Source organism: Pseudonaja textilis, chromosome 11, assembly GCF_049901715.1.
Source record: "Pseudonaja textilis isolate UNSWEBS1 chromosome 11, rPseTex1.2, whole genome shotgun sequence".
Lineage (NCBI taxonomy): Eukaryota > Metazoa > Chordata > Lepidosauria > Squamata > Elapidae > Pseudonaja > Pseudonaja textilis.
This window is the reverse complement of record NC_142000.1, coordinates 16,228,832-16,248,883: the sequence shown is the minus strand read 5'-3', so window position 1 is coordinate 16,248,883 and position 20,052 is coordinate 16,228,832. Positions and strand designations below refer to the sequence as shown.

The following is a 20,052-nucleotide window of genomic DNA, read 5'->3' as shown; positions in this document are numbered from 1 at the left end:
GCTGCTGAAATGATCTGAAATAGAAAAGCAACCCTCAGTTCAAATATTACATAAAATATCTAAGGGTAAAATAATTGATAAGGCCCAGTTATTCAAGTGCTTTCTTTGCTTGAGTTATTTTCCATCTCAGCTGGTTATTGTAAGAACTCTCTAGCTTGAATTTTTTTTCGAAGAGGTGCTATCTAGGGAAGAGTCAGATAAGAGGAAACATAGCCCACAGTTACGTAATGGGTGGAACAGGAGTTTTACGAGGGATCCTTAATGCTGAGTAACAGTGACACTCCAGTACTCAACATTAATTGGTTCTTGTAGACACGATGAGTACCAAACAAAAATTTTCCCATAAGGAATAATGTAAATAAATGTAATGTGTCCCAAATCCAAATGCAAATTTTTAAAGGCAATGTATTAAAAAAACAAGGTTGTATATAACAGAGTTGTAAGGGACCTTGTAGATCATCTAGTCCAATCCCCCACCCAAACAGGACACCGTACATACTGGTATCATTACTTTACATGAGAAATAAACCTAGAAATTAATAAATACTTAGATTAAATAAAATAAAACTTCAGTTTACCTGTAGTGATGAGGGGGAGAAAAGCACAAAAATACACAAATTGAACACAGAAGCTAAGATAAGACTGGAAGAGAATGTGAAAAGGGCAAGAGTTACCCCATGACTAACGTGGCATCCTTTGTTTCGGCTGGAAAGGTTAGCGAGTCACGAGGCAACCAGCATCAATAAGTTCTAGCTTGCGTGTTGAGTACTAAAGAAACGATGAGTACCGGGATGAAATTTTCCTGTCAAAATGCACCAAGTACCAAATTCCATGAGTTTCAAAGCTGTTGAGTCCCGAGGTACTTCTGTATAAGAGGCTATACAGTTGATGGTGGGAAAATTGTACTTTCAAACTTGCAAGGTTCTATTAGTGCAGCTTTACAATAGAAATAGAATTAGGTTATTTGGTTATGTCTGGTCTAGCTGTTTAAGGCTGAGACGGAGTCAAGACTGGAGAACTGGCAATACTCAACATTGAAGGGGTCTTCTCCAATAATAAACACAGTAGTGCTACAAGACTCATTTCTAGAAGTGAAACAAATCTGCTGAGAATCGTTGCTTGCAGTTCAGCTCAGTTTTAATATTTTAGGTATAATCATATCATCAACATTTGCAGTCTCAAGACAGATATGGAACGTTTATCCTATGGAGATATGACTGAAGTAAGTATGATGTGTGTTTATTCAATTTCAGGATGCTAAATTAAACTGCCAACTTACTGTTTGCTTATTTTGTGTATTGGTATCTCGCCTCATGGCAACATATTTGGAGAACTCCCCTGATTTTATACATGTGGCTACTCAGTGAGGTACGATGGATGGAGAGAGAATGATTGATGTCCAATCTCCTGGCCAGTTGGTTAATTAATGACAGCATTATATTTGCTTTTACAAGAAAGAAAAATGCATCACTGGGCCTGAAGCCAATTGGTAAAACTAACCTTAGATATTCTACCTGGTATAAAGGGTTCAAAACCTCAATCTTAATGCATGTTAAACATCTTCAGATGTTACATCAGATTTGTGAAACAGGGATACAGATGGGTTTCCTATAATTTTTGCAAAGAAGACATCAGAGGGGGTATTCTACTGGTTTGGCCTGGTTCTGCCAAGCCGCTAGTGGCGATGAACAGCAGAGACCGGACCAGTTGCCCCTGACTCTCTGCTGTTGGGCCCACCCACCCAGGCTCCCATATTCACCTTATCCTCTGCTTTTGAAGTGCAACTGCTTTACGTGGTATAGCAGAGTGCTGCACGGCAGCTGCTGAAGCGACTGGGAGAGTGCAGGCTTGCAGGAGGTGAGTTGGAAAGCCTCTGTGCCTGCGCAAAGCGTGCATTTGGTATGCGTGTGCATGCCAAGTGTGTGCACACACGCAAAGCATGCCCACCAAGCCACGCCCACTGAACCGGTGGTAAAACTTTGTGAATCCCAACACTGGGTGACATGATTCTGATTTCAGGGCTGCTACAGATATAGACTGACTTTCAGAACATACTAAGCTATTATTGGGTTAGTCATGGCTTGTTGGATAAATCACAATATGCTGTGCATGAGGTAATAAGCCACAAAGCATGGCTAATACACCCCTGGCTTCAAATAACATGGTAGGCTAATATAAACTGGGATTGGATCCAGCTAGCTGTGGGAACTTATCTGTCAGCTGATCAGTAACGGGTAGGCCAGGATGTTAAACCAACCGTGTTTTGCTAATTTAATTTTGATGTGTTTCATAAACCCAGCATTTGTCATAATACATTGAGCCTAAATTGGGTCATGTTGTATTTTTATCACCAAAGAATTAGTGGATCTGAAGGAGAGAGAGAGAAAAAAAGTTGCTTTAAATATTCCTATTTTATTGTCTGAGCAATCTGCTGTATTTTCCTGGAAATGACTGGAATACTAGCAAGTCTGAACCCCGGGGAAGAAAAAAAATCTATTCTAACAAGATTTGGCATTTTGTCCCTCCAAGCTAGCTTGTCAGTTTACATTTTCATTCTCGGCACTCTGGCTTGCAACACGATCGAACTTGGGACTCATAGTTACGAAATAATTTTGCCCTGGCTACTCTGTTCAACATCTGTGGACGTTGTGAAAATGGCATTATGGCCTCACTGGAATTCTTATAGCTGCTATTGATTTCCGAGTTTCTGACATGCTGAGAGATTCCTCGGAGAAAACTCCTGAACATATCTTTTTAGGAATTCCCTGTAAACATATATGCCATATAATTGGTTGCTTGCTGTAAATAACATATATGGTGAAGGGCCAGGATTATGGTTAGTTATGGGGCAGGAAGGAACCACACAAACATTATCCACAGTCCTAACCCTGGAACTAATAGCACCTCACCATAACAATTTCCCAAAAGGAAAGAGATAGAGTCTTCTACCTTTAAACTAAGCCTCTAAGTCAAATTAGTCACTCTGCAGCTGTTCTTAGAAAAAGTAAAAATAAAAAAAGAGCAAAAAACTGGCAAAAGATCAGAGGTCAGGAAAATCTCATAATTTGTCAGTCCTTTGAGGTCAACCAAGTCAGAAAATAGATGCCACCAGGACGGCTGTAAACTATAGTTGCAGAGTAATGTAAGAGAACTTGACCGGGAGTTTCTCCCCTGTGTTATACCAAAGAAAATCAAGATGGGACAATCTTGATTGAGTTTCTTTCTCACTCCTTTCTTGCAGGGCTAAGATAGTGTTTTTCCTAGGCTGTGGAGTACCTTATTCAAGTACATTCCTCCATGTAATTCAAGCAGCAATCAACTTCAACTCTTTAGAGGAAGTGATAGGAAGGATGCGTAGTGTGGTTGAAGCCCCATCGTCAACAAGACAATCATAGTTTTGTGATAAATCTATGGTTGTGGATGTCATCTTAACTTTTTTGTTTTCTTTCTCCTTTTCATGCATGGATGTCCCTGTTCCCTTCATAATTTATCAGTACTTGGGGCCTAATCTTCTTTTTTGCCTGCTAAGATTTATCTGTCTCTCTGCAGAATACAACAGTTGGCCAAAATATCTTTCAGAAAATTAGGCTGACTCTACGGTACTCTAAGATGAACACCTAGCAGCTCTATCTGCTCTAACAAAAAAGAACATTATGATCTATGGAATAAAGAATCAGCCCTCTGAATGTTTGCCATAAATGCTGAAAAATTTCATAACCTGACAATGTCACATAATGTTCACATTGCAATAAAGATAGAAAGCTGGGTTTTTTTTTTTAAAGTGGTTATATGAATATGATATATTTGGGTTTGATTGATGTCTCCCTTCTGTTTTTTTAAAGATAGGAGAAGGGGCTCTGACCCTTTCTGGAGGTCAGAAGCAGAGAATCAGTTTAGCTCGTGCTGTGTATGCAAACCGGGATATTTATTTATTGGATGATCCTTTGTCCGCCGTGGATGCTCAAGTTGGAAAGTCTATTTTTGAAGAATGCATCAAGAAAGCTCTTAAAGAGAAAACCATCCTACTGGTATCACATCAGCTGCAGGTAAACAAATTGCTGAAAGAAATGGGAAAGAACTATATAGGGGCCACGATGGTGAACCTATGGCATGCATGCATGCCTCCCGCCATCCAGCAGATCTTCGGGTCTCTGCCACACATGCACAAGGGGGCGCACATACGGGAGTTGAACATACATAGCTGGGTGCACATGTGCAGGGGCAGGGCTCATGCACAGGGGTCTTGCAAGCATGCTTGAGGTAATGGGGATTGTGCGTGCACGTGCAGGGGTTGCATGCACGTGTGTGGGGGTGTGGGGGTCATGCATGCATGTGCGGGGGCAGGGCACATGCGTGTTGCATTTTGGGGATAAGTGAGCACACACGCGCTCTGGGCACTTGGTGCTGAAAAGGTTAGCCATCACTGGTATAGGGAATGGCTATGAGGAATAGCATCCTAAATCAGAAATTCACCCAGGGATGGAGTTTGGATGAAAGTAATCCAATATAGGTAGTGATGGGATTCAAAATAATTTAACAACCGGTTCTCTGTTCTAACGATTTCTTTCAACAACCAGTTCACCAAATTGCTCAGAAAGTTAACAACCAGTTCTCCTGAACCGGTGTGAACCGTTGAATCCCACCACTGAATATAGGTAGACACAATTGAGTCCAACATTTCGGTGGCTGAGGGAGACGTTTGTTAAGTGAACTTTGCCCCATTTTATGACCTTTCTTGTTGCAGTTATGAAGTGAATCGCTGCAGTTGTTCAGTGAGTAACTCGGTTGTTAAGTGAATCCGGCTTTTCCCCCATTGACTTTGCTTGTCACATGGCCGCAAAAGGGGAATCACCGTCATAAGATAGTCTCAAGATCCAGATAGACCTTGACAGACTAGAACACTGGGTTGTATCTAACAAAATGAAATCCAATGTAGAGAAAAGCAAAGTCCTACACTTAGGCAAGAAAAACCAAAAGGACGCATATAGACTGGGTGAAACCAGGCTTAGCAGCAGTAACTGGGAGAGGGATCTTGCAGTCTTAGTGGACAACCAGCTAAATAGAAGCCAGCAGTGTGCAGCAGCAGCCAAAAAAGCCAACGCAATCCTAAATTGCATTAATAGAGGGATACAGTCAAGATCAAGGGAAGTACTAATACCACTCTATAAAGCCTTAGTAAGGTCACACCTAGAGTACTGCATCTAGTTTTGGTCACCACACTATAAAAAGATGTTGAGGCTCTAGAAAAAGTACAAAGAAGAGCAACCAGGATGATTAGGGGACTGGAGACTAAGGCATATGAAGAACAGTTACAAGAACTGGGCATGGCTAGTCTAGTGAAAAGAAGGACCAGGGGAGACAGGATAGCAGTATATTTGAGGGGCTGCCACAGAGAGGAAGGGGTCAAGCTATTTTCCAAAGCACCCAAAGGCCAGACAAGGAATAATGGATGGAAACTGAACAAGGAGAGATTTAATCTAGAAATAAGGAGAAATTTTCTGACAGTGAGAACAATCAACCAATGAAACAGAAGTTGCCCTTGGAAGTTGTGGGAGCTTCATCACTGGAGCCTTTCAAAAAGAGATTGAACTGCCATTTGTCAGAAATGGTGTAGGGTCTTCTGCTTGGGTTGGACTAGATGACCTATAAGGTCCCTTCCAACTCTGATTATGTTATAAATATGAGTCAGTTGCCAAGGGTCCGAATTTTGATCACGTGACCATGGAGATTCCGCAAAGATCGTAAGTGTGAAAAACAACCCTAAATCACTTTTTTCGGTGCCGTTGTCACTTGAACCGCTCTTTATGAACAGTTTGTAAGTCAAGAACTATGTGCAAATCATTTTTGCAAGATGGATTCTGACCTTTTTGGAAGTCTTTTAAAAGCTTTTTTAAATAATTTATAAGATGGTGTTGGTTTTTAAAAAATAATTTTAAAGACTTTATCGTCCTGGGACCTTTAAGACTTCTTTAGTCTCGCTTTCTTCTGAGAATATGCCATTCTATTCCCCAAACCCCAATTTACATATTTTTTTCATCTTTCTTCGTCAGTATGTCTTCAATACTTAGCATGTTCAACCAATGTTCATCCCCAAGCTGCTTTCTACCACCAGCCCTCCATTCTCTCCCCCATTTTTTTTAATTCCTGCAAATCATTAGAGCCTCTTCAGAGCTGCTAATATTTTTCTCTGGTGTGTGAATGTTCCCTTCATAAGAACCTACATTTGGAGAGTAAGTGTGCTATTAGTTCAGGAGTAACAAGCATTCTGGGTTTTATGCCCCTGGAGAGAGGCAATGGCACAGTGAGTCTAACATAACAGAAGATGAATTGAGCAGACAGGTGGTGGTGTGGTTTGGTTTTCAGGCAGTGATTGTGGGTTGGAGTATTGAGGTTAGCAACCATTCATCCTTTCCACAGTAGATGCAACATTTGCAGGTCTTTTGAGTCTTTGCCACCGGGTTGTTTAACCATTTGTTGTGGTTAAAAGACTTCTCAACAAACACCCCCACCACTGTATTTGGTTATTTCATCTTCCCTCCTCTTTTCTTGGACAATAAAATATCTTTTCCATACCAGCAGAGGGCACAGAAGGCATGAAATTCTCCTTAGAGCCCTTGATCCACTTAAAACAGAACAGGAACAGAGATGCTCATTTTAAAGAATGGGGAGAATTTGTATTGTCTGACCTAAACAGAGCCCTTGGGGCTTACAGATTGTACATTCTTCCCAAAGCAATAGCAATTTGTTGATATCTTTCTGTTTTCTGTAATAGTGCTGCTGTTTCAGCCAGGTCTAAGAAACCAGACTGTGCCCTATAAACATATTTTTCTAAAATTTGCACTCTTTTTTCTGTTGAACAGAAGCAGTGATCTGTGCCTCTCTGTCTCTGTGTATTTTATCTATCTACCTTTTTCCCATTGTGTGTGTGTGTGAGTGAGAGAGAGGGAAGGAGGGAGGGAGAGAGAGAGAGATGGAAGTATATATACCTGGCAAAATCCATTTTATTGGTTTGATTGAAATTTGTGGTCCAGTTCAGTTCCAGCTTGAATCCACTTTGATTTCAAAAATCTCTTCAATTCACTTTGAATGTCTAACCTAATACTTTCATTCAAACTTCAAAAAAATTGATTAGAATAAAGGGCTCTGGGGCACACAAAGAAATTCTTCAAAATGATCCAGATCAATTATTCAGTGGCATTAGTTTGACTGGGCGGTTGCAACTGACTTCCTGATTCAATTCGGAAATCTCATCTGATCCAGAGATTGGTTTCCATACGGCTTTCAAATCAAACCTCCAAACTGAACGTTTTTATGCTGCCACAATACGGCATACTACAACATGCGCCCGTCCATCCACCTTTCTTCTCTCTCTTTTTAAATTGCTATGTTTTATTTAATTGAATCTCTGTATCTTTCAGAACCAACCATCTTGCAATCTTGCCTGCTAACGGCAGAGAGTCCATTCACAAGAATAACCAAAATGGGAGGTTTAAGAAATGGCTTGCTTAATATACTACCCAATATCCAATCCACACGTATAAAGGTTTAGATGTTGGCCTCGTTTCAAAAGAGAAAGGGGAAGGCTGAGTGTGCAAGACTGATAAAAGGAGGGAGGGGAGGAGTCCAAGGGACAGAAGTTAATCCATGATAAAAATGCAAGACTGATAAAAATGCAAGACTGATGCAAGAAAGGGAAGGACAGACGTTAATCCATCCATGTCCTTGGACGGCATCTAGAAGCGGCAATAATTTGAGAGGTAGCGTGACCTGCTGACACCTCTTCCTTTGCACTGGCGTCCAAAGATTTTTCTTAATTTTAGCATTCTTCAAACATTGCCGTCTTATCTCTGACTTAACCAGGGTGGCCGAAGGAAGGTTTGCTCTTTTTCTTCCTTACCTTCATGTCCAGACTGCATAATTTGCCTGTAAGAACTTTTGAAACTCTTATCGGCCAAACGAGGACATACAGGCAATCCTTGACTTACAACAATCCGTTTAGGCTGTCAAATGGGGCAAAGCTCACTCAACGACAGTCTCGCTAAGTAATGGATGCTCAACTGTGGTCATAAGTCAAGGATTACCCATCCCCAGACCCAGGAAAGAGGGAGGCATGAGAAAGAAACTCAAAACCAGGGGTGGGATTCAAATAACTTAACAACCGGTTCTCTGCCCTAATGATTTCTTCCAACAACCAGTTCATCAGTGGTGGGATTCAATTTTTTTTTACTACCAGTTCTGTGGGCGTGGCTTAGTGGGCAAGGCATGGCTTGGTGGGCATGGCAGGGGAAGGATACTGCAAAATCCCCATTCCCTCCCCACTCCACTAACTTGCTTTCCAGCTCCGTTGCAGGACAACCTGTGCAGGACAACCAAAGAAGACCCAGCCAATCAGCTATGGGCATGGTTTGGTGGGTGTGGCAGGGGAAGGATACTGCAAAATCCCATTCCCTTCTCACCCCACTAACCTGCTTTCCAGCTCTGTTCTCCTGTGCAGGGCAACCAAAGAAGACCCAGCTGATCAGCTGGGACTCAATGGGAGGCGGAGAATAGATGGGGCGGGGCCAGTCAGAGGTGGGATTTGCCGGTTCTCTGAACTGCTCAAAATTTCCGCTACCGGTTCTCCAGAACTGCTAAGAACCGATTGAATACCACCTCCGCAGTTCACCAACCTGCTCAGAAAATTATGCGAACTGCCTGAATCCCACCACTGAAGATAACCTCACATTGATATTGTTTAATGTAGAGGGGTCAAATTCTGCTCTTCTCTACTACAACAATAAAGACCATTTAGAAAAATGATTACAGGTAGTCCTCGACTTACAAACTCTTTGAAATTAAAATGGCCGTGTCTTTTCCTTGATCTTGTCTCTCTTGAACATGAACACCGATCCCGAAAGTCTGCAGGCAGACCTCGACTCACAACAGTTCATTTAGGAACCTTTCAAAGTTACAACAGAACTGAAAAAAAAGTGACTTAGGACCGTTTTTCACACTTACAACTGTTGTAGCGTCCCCATGGTCACGTGGTCAAAATCCAAATACTTGGCCACTGTCTCATCTTTATGATGGTTTCAGTAACCCTGGGGTGGCGTGGTCCCCTTTTGCAACCTTCTTGTGAGCAAAGATGATGGGCAAGCCAGGTTCACTTCACAACTGGGTTACTAACTTAATAAGTGCAGGGTGTCAGGGCTCCGGGAGTTACTCTCGTTTAAATCATGAGTCTCTAGCCAAGAACTTATAGAAGATTTATTAGGAGTAAACATTCAGGCACTGTCTGGGTGTAGCCGACTCTGAGATACATCATTCACTGTCATCCTTGACCCTGGTTTCCCCCCCACTCCCTGGGTGTATCATAATTCATATTCTCCAATGGGACACATCCATAGCCAAGAGTCTTCAATCATGCTCTCCAGTTAGAATTTTGCGCAGCAGAAACTTCACTCACCTAGAAACTATCTTTGAAAACATTTATGGAATGCAAGCTGCCTGCTGCTCCCCCCTCCCTTTCTGTTGGCATCTCTACAAAGACCATAGACATATTTTATGAGTTGACACAGTGATTCACTTAACGAACTGCTGCAAGAGATGTTGTAAAATGGGGCAAAACTCACCTAACAAATGTCTCGCTTAACGAAACGAAAGTTTGGGGCTCAACCGTGATCGTAAATTGAGGATAGCAATATAAACGAAGAGCCCTGAAATACAAACCCTACAACCTTCTCCTTAGTTTACTGATTCTTTCCTCTTTCCTCAATACCCACAGTATCTGCAGTTTTGTGATCAAATCATCTTGCTGGAGGACGGGGAGATGTTGGAATGTGGGACCCATGCGCAGCTGTTGAAAGCCAAGGGCCGTTACTCTCAACTCTTTTATAAACAGCGTGCAGAAGACATCATTGTGGGTTTTAGTTCTCCAGGCTTATTTTGTGCTGCTGCCTATTAGCTTACCCCAAATTAGTTTTCTGGTACTGGTGAAAGCTGGTTCTAGAAGACCTTTCTTCTCATCCAGCATAGAATTTGAAACTTTTGATGCCTTTTGTGATTTACCAGCAAACATTGTGTAGGCGAGAGACATCCAAGCGATTGGACAAACATTTGTCTGAAAACGCTTATAGGCTTTCCTGCTTGAGTGGGAGGTTGGATTAGAAGGTCTGAATGCTCCAACGCTCAAAGTTTTTAAGAAGAGATCGGACAACTATTTGTGGTATAGGGTTTCCTGCCTGAGCATGGGGTTGGATGAGAAGACCTCCGAAGTCCCTTCAAAACTCTGTTATTCTATTCTATTCTATTCTATTCTATTCTATTCTATTCTATTCTATTCTATTCTATTTCTATTTCTATTTCTATTCTATTAATTTCTTTCTATTTCTATTCCTTTCTTTTCATTCCATTCCATTCTATTCTATTCTATTCTATTCTATTCTATTCTATTCCATTCTATTTCTATTTCCATTTCTATTCTATTAATTTCCATTCATTCCATTCCTATTCCATTACCATTCCATTCCATTCTATTCTATTCTATTCTATTCTATTCTATTCTATTCTATTCTATTTCTATTTCTATTTCTATTCTATTCTATTAATTTCTTTTCTATTCCTATTCCTATTCCTATTCCTATTCCATTCCATTCCATTCCATTCCATTCCATCCACTCCACTCCCTCCATTCCTACTCCACTCCATTCCATTCCATTCCATTCCATTCCATTCCATTCCATTCCATTCCATTCATTATTCTATTCTATTCTATTCTATTAATTTCTTTCCTATTCCTATTCCTATTCCTATTCCATTCCATTCCTTTCCATTCTATTCCTATTCCTATTCCTATTCCTTTCCATTCCATTCCTATTCCATTCCATTCCATTCCATTCCTTTCCATTCCTTTCCATTCCATTCCATTCTTGCTTTACAACCTCCCAGGTCCCTTCCCTCTCTCTTATTCTGTTATATTTCAATGCCTAATCCACACTTCCCAAGCACGAACACAAAGAACAATGTGGTTCATGCACCAATGCTGGCACTATTCTGAGATTTCCACTGCCATTTGCACCTCACAAACTTTTTGAAGCATGCACAGACGAAGGGAAAATACACAAAAGCAGCAGCGTCTGCGTGGAGAACAAAGGGGATGTGACTCATGCAATCAGTACCATGTGCAATACTGTGATATTTTTCCGTGTGCATTGTGATATTCCAGGCATGTGCCAAAAGTACAGCGATTGTGGCTCAACCCGCACCATGCTGACTCAGGAATTCTGGGAGTTGAAGCCAACAAGTCATGAAGGGGGCTATCGTTCCCCACCTCTGGGTTAGACAGATGTTGTATATGATCTTAGCTGGGCTTCTTCTTTCTCCAATGAAAAATTCTGACTTTGTTTACTTTAGATTGCAGGCAACCCATTTTTTCCGTCATCATCAGATGAATTAATGAAAAAGAAAGATACCCAGGATCACAATTCAGACAACTCTCCCACAGAATTGAAAGTTCCTGGTAAAATTGTTTCCTTTCCTCCTTTATATTTTTAACGGTCGCAAGTATTAGCTTGACTTTCCCCTCATTTTTCATCTCCCAAGGTTTTGATGAGCCTGATGATACGGAGACTAAGAAAGACCTTAAAAGAGGAACGAACAGAAGTAAGTTTCATTTTGTCTTCCTGTGCAATCAAATCCCCAAATCTCACTCTCAACCCCCTGTAGAGTGCAAAAGCAACTGGTTCATATCAGTTGCTTTATATCTAGGCTTGCTTAGATAATTGCTTCAAAGTTAGGCCTTGGCACTTTTGAGGCATAATTAATATTCCAATATAATTTTTATCAGAATGCTTTCCCCTCCCCCTTCATCAAAATGTTATTACACACCAAATAGTTGGTGCACATAAGCAAGATATTTATCTTGCTGAAGAACTAGTGGAAGAACAGCTTATTTCATGTCCATCTGCGTTATAGTTCTAGAAACAAATTATTTCCGCTGGACAAGCTCCTTGGTAGATTCTACTTGTAGTAAGGTTGTTCTAGTTTGGGAACCCTATGACTGGATTCTAGACTTGGTTTAACAGAAGAGTTGCTGAGTTGACTTATCCTGTGATGTTCAAACCAATAATATTATGGCTTCATATGATAGTCTCGGTCATGGAACATGATTGGTCATGGAAGACAAAACCGGTGACCAACCCAAATTGGATCCATGGAACATGATGAATGCAAGTGATCCAATAGCATGGCTGGCTGGGGAATGCTGGGAGTTGAAGTCCATGTAGTTGGGAAACATTGAACTAGATGCAGCTCCTCCACCATTTTCTGGAACTGTAAGACAGAGATGCTATGAAGCAATGAACATGCTCTAGTAGGCTAGAAACCAATCCTCTTTAAAGATGTGGAGTGGATTTTACTCCGCTAGTTGTGGTTGACTATAGGCTCATTTCCGTTTCAAGGCCATTGACCCTGGGCTGTCTGAAGACATTTTCAGGGTCATGTGGCCAGCGTGATGTCACAGAGTGCTGTTACTTTCCCACCGAAGTGATACCTGTTTATCTACTCACATTTGCATGCTTTTGAACTGCTAGGTTGGCAGAAGCTGAGCTGAGGACAGGAGCTCACCCCATCTGTGGCGCTTGGGTCTCAAACCCATGCTGCCAGCTTTTGGGATGACAAGCCCAGAGTCTTAACCACTGAGCCACCACGCTGCCCTAAGTCTTATCATGTTCCCTCAAATATGTTAAAGGAAAAGGCATGCCAGAAGATGCTTTTCCCAACTGAATGGAAGTTCTGGAAATGCCACATTAAAAAAACAAAAAACAAATTGAAAATTAAGTAAAAGACCACAGAGAGAGAGGCCTGGTGAATTCTGTGCCTAAAAAGTTCCGAAGAGGAATGGGAAAAAGAAAAAGAAAAAAAGCTCAAACTCCAAGCTAAATCAGACCCTTGGGGCAATTTTCCTTCTGACCTGCCTCTGCTTTGTTCACAATCAAAAGAGGAGAATACAAAAAAAAATCAATTGGGTTTTGCATCCCAGCTGCCGGCAGTATTGATCACTTCGGGTAAATCAATCTCCTCTCCAGTTGCATTCATGTCATGGGCTTCCACTCAGTCAACAGCCATTAGAGAAACAAAAGGAGCATTTTCCATATGGCTTCATCCAGGAGGAATGGCGGGGGGGGCGAGGGGGGGGGAAAGGGGAGCATTTGTGAAGGCCCTCGCGAAGCTGCAAATGTTCATTTGAGTAGCTAGGCTCAATCGACATCCAATTTTGCTTCAAACGCATGAGAATTATCATCCTTGGGTAAGGTGGCGGTGCGAATAAATGCTTGGTGATTTCTGCCACAGCTCCTGAAGGCCAACTGATTCAAAAAGAGGAGAAGGCAGAAGGTCGGATCAAATGGGAAATCTACCATGCTTATATCAAGGCATCTGGAGGTATATGCCGTAACGGGTTGCGCAATTTCTGAAATGCATTTGTTCATGGTAAATTTCTGCAAAACTCATATCTGTGGACATGCAAACGCACCTGTATAATATATAATACCTGGGCAGGATGGCGTAATGTGTCAAAGAGATGTGGTGGGAATTTAAATTGACTTGGAAAAAGATCTATCTCCCAAATAGATTTAGGGCTGATTGAGAAGCCTTGATAGCTTTGTTTTGGTGTCAAGTATTTATTAATACCCCGCAAGTATCTGAGCATTTTGCTTTTTCTTTTGTTCCCTTGCAAAAGAGGCCTCTTACTTTATATATTATAAAACAGATATAGAGACTCTGGACAAAGTGCAGATGAGGAGGCTGGAGGCTAAAAAAATGATCAGCAGCTGTTTTACTGCTTTGCCCAGGAGGCTTCCCTGAGGCCCAGGAGGCAAAAAATAAATGGAGCATGCGGGGTGTGTGTGTGTGTGCTGCTGCTGCACAAAAACCTAAAAATAAGCCATGCCCATCCAGTCACCTGGCCACTCCCACCTAGCCACTCCCACAGAACCTGTAGTAAAAATATTTGCATCCCACCCCTACTTAATATCCTCAGGAGGCAGCCTGGTGTGACATCCCATGTCCACGTTCCCTCCTAGGTTTCCTTTTGTGGTTTGTCATCATTCTTCTCTTTGTTCTGATGATTGGCAGCTCAGCCTTTAGCAACTGGTGGTTGAGTTTCTGGTTAAACCAAGGATCTGGGGTAAGTAAGTGCCATTTGGCACCAAGATATCATTCGTTTATGTCAGGGGTGTCTCACCTGGGTAACTTTAAGACTTGTAAAACTTCATAAAACTTCAAAAACTTCAGTAAAACTTCATAAAGTTTTATTTTGAACACATTCCCTTTCCACAAACTTTCCTCTGCCTCTACGTGTTGTTGTTTTTTTGACCCAGAGGCAAGGGCACAGCCAAGAAGAGACAATAGTGCAACTTTTAAAATCAAGTTTCCCCCACTCTCCCTCTCCCTGCCCCCTCTCTCCCCCCAAGGTTAATGTCAGTTTTCTAATACATGGCATTTTCCCAAACATTACTGACATTCATTAATTACATTTCCAAACCCAAGGGCAACCTTTCCAGCACATTGAAGGATTACTGCTTGGTCCCCCGAAAGGTTTGCCTACTGACTGATAAGAGAAAATGGGTTATTTGTGGCACACAACTTGCTGTCTACCAACTTCAGGAAGAAGGAAAGGGAAGACATGATTGTGTTCTACTGGTAGTCCTCAACTTACAGCCATCTGTTTAGCAAGCATTCGCACTCACAATGGCACTGAAAGCAGCTACAACTGGGTCCTTGCACTTATGACGATTGCAGCATCCCTTGATCCCATGACCAAAATTTTGGCACTTGGCAACTGGCATGTATTTACAATGGTTACAGCATGCCAAGGTCATGTGATCATCTTTGCAACATTCCTAGCAGGCTTTGGACAATAGAAGTCAAGGCGGGAAGCCAGTTTTCTTATTTATTTACACACACACACACACACACACACACACACACACACACACACACACACAAATAAATAAGGTTCACATATGTAAATAAATAAGGTTGTAAATAAGATAGATAGATAGATAGATAGATAGATAGATAGATAGATAGATAGATAGATAGATAGATAGACTGATAGGTAGGTAGGTAGGTAGGTAGGTAGATGTAGATGTAGATATAATGATATAGAGATATAGAGAAATAGATACAGATAGATAGATAGAGATATGTAGATATAATATAGAGAGAGATGGAGAGAGATAGAGAGATAGAGATATGTAGATATAATGATAGAGATAGATAGAGATAGAATGTAGATATAGATGAGATAGATAGATAGAGATATGTAGATATATTATAAATAGAGATAGAGAGGGATAGAGATATTATAGATGATAGAGATAGATAGAGATAGATATGTAGAAATAGATATGCAGATATAATGATATAGATAGAATGTAGATATAGATGATATAGATAGATAGAAATAGATAGAGATAGTCAGAGGTGGGCTGCACTTATGTTAACAACTGGTTCAGATATATAACTGATGTTCCTTTTTTCCCCCATCTCCTATTTAAGAAAAGAAGAAACGCTTCCCCTCTTTTTTGCTTCAAATCTGTTCTTTAGAATGCGACCTGTAACCCTCCCCAAAACACAACCTGCGATGCGGGCAGCATCACCACCAATCCTCAGCTTCACTTCTACCAGCTGGTCTTCGGGATGAGTGTGGTTATCATGATTATCCTGAGTTTCATCAAAGGTTATGGTTTCACTAAGCTGACCTTACGAGCTGCCTCCAACCTCCATAACACCATGTTTTACAAGGTATCACTAAACTTCGGTTAACCATCCTTGTGCTTCCATTTTTTATTTTATTTTTTTGACAGGGAGAATGAGACAAAGTTAATTTTATAAATCTAACTTGGTGTGTGTGTGTGTGTCAGAAAATCATCCAATGCCCATCAGGCATGAACAACCAGACCCACACTAGTAGTGTTCAAGCAAGCTACTTTATTGTTCTAGGCCCATTCTACAGGAATCTCCACATTGCTAGCTTTTGCCCGGGAAACATCAAGGCCCAAAGACAAGGGGGAGGGGGGGACAACTTGTCCTCTTGTGTTCACATAACAGTTCCAGATATTGTCCCACTTAAGCCCCCCTTTCTAACCCAAACAGTTGCTCTCCAAGAGGGCTTCAGCAATTATTCAATAAACTGCGCCTTAATATAGTTGTGTGCATTAATCCATAGTCCAGTATGGACCATCAGAGAGTTTGTGTCTTGTCCAGAAGATGGAATGGAGGATTGCTTATTCCAAAGTGGGCTACTAGTAAGGATGCAACAGGCCTTCTCGATGGTGGCTGTTATTTATGGATCAATCTGCAGGTCTTCTGAACACAAGCCATTTGCCAGGGGTAAATGAATGGCCCCTTCTATAAAGGTTTCTCTTTGACTTAGTTGTATCTTTCTCAGAATCTGCTAGGATTGGCTCAGATTGTAAATATGATAGCTAGACAGACTGATAGACAGACAGACAGACAGACAGGACAGAGAGACAGACAGAAGATAGATGATAGATAGACAGAAGATGATCGATGATAGATAGACGGATAGACAGAAAAAAACACACACACACACACACAGAGAGAGAGAGAGAGAGAGAGACATGGAATACAGCATAGATGAGGTCAGATCTGGATTCTTTAAGGACAGGGTTTCCCCAAGGCCAAAAGAGCATTTCTACAGAAATCTCTCATGTCCCATTGATCCAATTTTAAAAACTAAAATAAAACTAAAGCTTAGAAAAGACTATAACTTTTTGATGAATTTCAGAGATGCAGGAAATAAAGTTTCAGGAAAGGTTTGTGGCCTGAATCCAATTACAGCTAACAATCTGGTACCGGAAAGTAGTTTTCTTCCAAGTCAATTAAATTCTCTGTTGGATATTGCTTTCCACCAAAGGATCTCGTTGGAATGTTCTGCTCAAATGACGGCTGGTTTTTCAGACTGGGTTGATAGAGCTCGGCCATCTGTTAAGCGCCATCCCCTTTCTAGCTGCATAAATTTCATCTTCCAGAATTCCTGAATTTTTTTAAGGAACCCACTTAAACATAAGTAAGAATTATGGGAATTGAAGTCCTCTAACCTGGAGGTCACCTTGGCTGAGGAAGACCAGCATAAATCAGAGGAGAGCATATGAATTCTAGTTCCATATTTTATGAGAATCTAACAGTGTTGTTCTATTATTTTGCACTTAGCTAAAACATTAAAATATTAAGATTCACCCCCCAATCCCATTTCTAGCAGAAGGCTTTGATTTCTAGCGCTGCAGCTCTAGGCGGGATTTCTTATTGATTACGAACTCTTTCTCCAAGAACATGTTATTAGAAACGAATCGAACCACTCTTTCTTCTTTGCGCCATCGTAAAAGAGCCTTTAAAATCTGTTTTGCACTGATGCTGAAGTTTAGGTGAAACTGGCTTATTTCTGCCATCCAAAAACTGAGCGCTACATAAAGGCTTATCTATCATCTCATGGCATTGTTATTGTTTATTTCATTTCATTTTTATTTATTTATTTAGTCAAGCAATTACAAGATAACAGGTATAAATATAAACATAGTTATGAATACATGAAATGGATACATATAAGAAAAATAAAAAGAAACAATAGAACAGGGACGGTGGGCACGTTGGTGCACTTATGCACGCCCCCTGCAGACCTCTTAGGAAAGGGGTGAGGTCAATAGTTGTGATTCTGCGTTGTTTGTTGCATATTGTAGTGCTCTCTTCTCGCCCCAACACCTACCCCACTTATCTACAGATCTTGAAGAGTCCAATGAATTTCTTTGATACCAATCTCACCGGCAGAATCATGAACCGTTTCTCTAAGGATATGGACGAAGTGGACATACGATTGCCATTCTATCTTGAGAACTTCCTGCTGCAGTTTTTCGGACTCCTGTCCATCTTTACAATGATCACCATCGTCTTTCCTTACCTCCTCATCAGCACGGCTGTCCTAGCGATCATTTTCATTCTGCTCTTCCAGTAAGTGGGATGCTCTGCACGGGTGGCCAATGCCTTTCGTAAATAGATGATTGACAGTAGCAGCACTTAGACTCATATACTGCTTTACAGTGCTTTTACAGTCCTCTCTAAGTGGTTTATAGAGTCAGCCTCTTGCCCCTCCCCCAAACAATCTGGGTCCTCATTTTACCCACCTCAGAAGGATGAAAGGATCAGTCAACCTGGAACCTGGTGAGATTTGAACTGCCAAATTTCAGGCAGCCGGCAGTCAGCAGAAGTAGCCTGCAGTACTGCACTCTATCCACTGTGCCACTATGGTTCATATGATCATATGACAGATGATAGATACATAGATAGATAGATAGATAGATAGATAGATAGATAGATAGATAGATAGATAGTAGATAATAGATGGTAAACAGACAGAGAGACAGGTGATTGATAGATGATAGATTAGATAGATAGATAGATAGATAGATAGATAGATAGATAGATAGATAGATAGATAATAGACGGTAAACAGACAGAGAGACAGGTGATTGATAGATGATATATTAGATAGATAGATAGATAGATAGATAGATAGATAGATAGATAGATAGATAGATAGATAGTAGATAATAGATAGTAAACAGACAGAGAGACAGGTGATTGATAGATGATAGATTAGATAGATAGATAGATAGATAGATAGATAGATAGATAGATAGATAGATAGATAGATAGATAGATAGATGATAGACAGACAGACAGGCGCACATGACTGCACACAACATACCTGCATTCCATCACAGTATTTTTCAGAACACCATCCAAGAGCTCAAACGAATTGAGAACCTCAGCAGATCTGTGTGGCTCTGCTTGATCACATCTTCAATCCATGGTCTTAGTACGATCCGTGCCTTCAACAAGACAGAGGACTACATCAATCGGTGAGTTTCCTGCCTGGATCCAAATCATGCTGTTGGTGGGGGTTTCTCCCCACCCTCTTTTTTCACTACCCGTCTCTCCCCTCTTAAGTGCGGCTGTTTTACTATTTTCGACCTGAGCACCGATCTTGTACCTGCCGCGAAATTGATGAAGCCTCTCCGCTATTGTGCTACCTAAGTGGGAGATATCCAGTGGCTTTCCATTTGCAGAAAATGCTGAGCTGCGGGGAAGCTGCCTGATTGCCCGATGGATTCTCAGGATGGCCTCTAAGTGCAGCCGTATATATGACCCCCACCCACCCACGGGAGCACTTTATATTCTTTTGCAACCATTAAACTATTGTTAAGGTCTGGTTTCTAAAGCAACGGAATCCAACATTCGAGTCTTCTGCCCATTTCTGGCAGAACCGGAGGCTCCTGGAAAAGCCTCTAACCAGTAACTCAGTGGGAGGATAGGCTGCCTTTTCTGAGCCAGTAGAATAGAGGGGAGTTGGGTTGTTTTACTCACTATGTAACCTAACGGGGGCTTCAAAATTTGCTGGTGGGCGTGGCCATGGTGGGTGTGCAGTCTAGTTGGCCTCCTGCACGGGGGGTACAAGGGGGGGGCTTTTTTTGTCCTCCCAGGGCTCCGGAGGCTTTCCTCAAGCCTCTGGGAAGGCAAAAACAGCCTCCCTGAGCTCTGGAGGTTCTCTGGAAGCCAGAAATGGGCCCATTCCTGGCCAACCCGAACTTCCGGGAGGGCCATTTTTCGCCCTTTCACATGCCCTGCACAAACCTGCATCCAAAACAGGCTGCGTGGGGACTCCTGGGAGGGATGGCGTGGGTGGTGCGGGGCCAGCCAGGAGTGGGATTTGGGGGGTTCTCCCAACTGCACAGAATCATAGTTAGGGGCTCTCCTGAACGCCTGCGAACCCCCAACAGCCAACCCCTGAATCTATCACTTCTTCTAGGGTCATCCAACCATGGTTGGCTGAAAATAGCAGTAACGAGGACAGACTTCATAGCAGTTTAGTGATAGATCAGTGGAAAAAACGCTTTAGCCCTCTTTCCCTAAGAGAGCTGTAATGGTACTTGGGGATGGCCTTGGAGTCAGGAGGAAGAGTCTGAAAATGGTCAGATAAGCAGCATTTAAGCC

The 20,052-nt window shown here is 41.7% G+C and overlaps 1 protein-coding gene across 1 annotated transcript in view; it reads left to right on the top strand.

Moving 5' to 3' along the window:
• LOC113445008 (ATP-binding cassette sub-family C member 12-like) overlaps positions 1–20,052 on the top strand; it is a 65,142-nt gene that overhangs the window by 15,968 nt on the left and 29,122 nt on the right. The window contains 10 exon segments of the mRNA XM_087940796.1: positions 1,150–1,222; positions 3,843–4,046; positions 9,764–9,898; positions 11,392–11,497; positions 11,581–11,640; positions 13,330–13,419; positions 14,061–14,164; positions 15,589–15,786; positions 17,783–18,009; positions 18,783–18,920. Coding sequence (XP_087796922.1) covers positions 1,150–1,222; positions 3,843–4,046; positions 9,764–9,898; positions 11,392–11,497; positions 11,581–11,640; positions 13,330–13,419; positions 14,061–14,164; positions 15,589–15,786; positions 17,783–18,009; positions 18,783–18,920 — 1,335 coding nt within the window.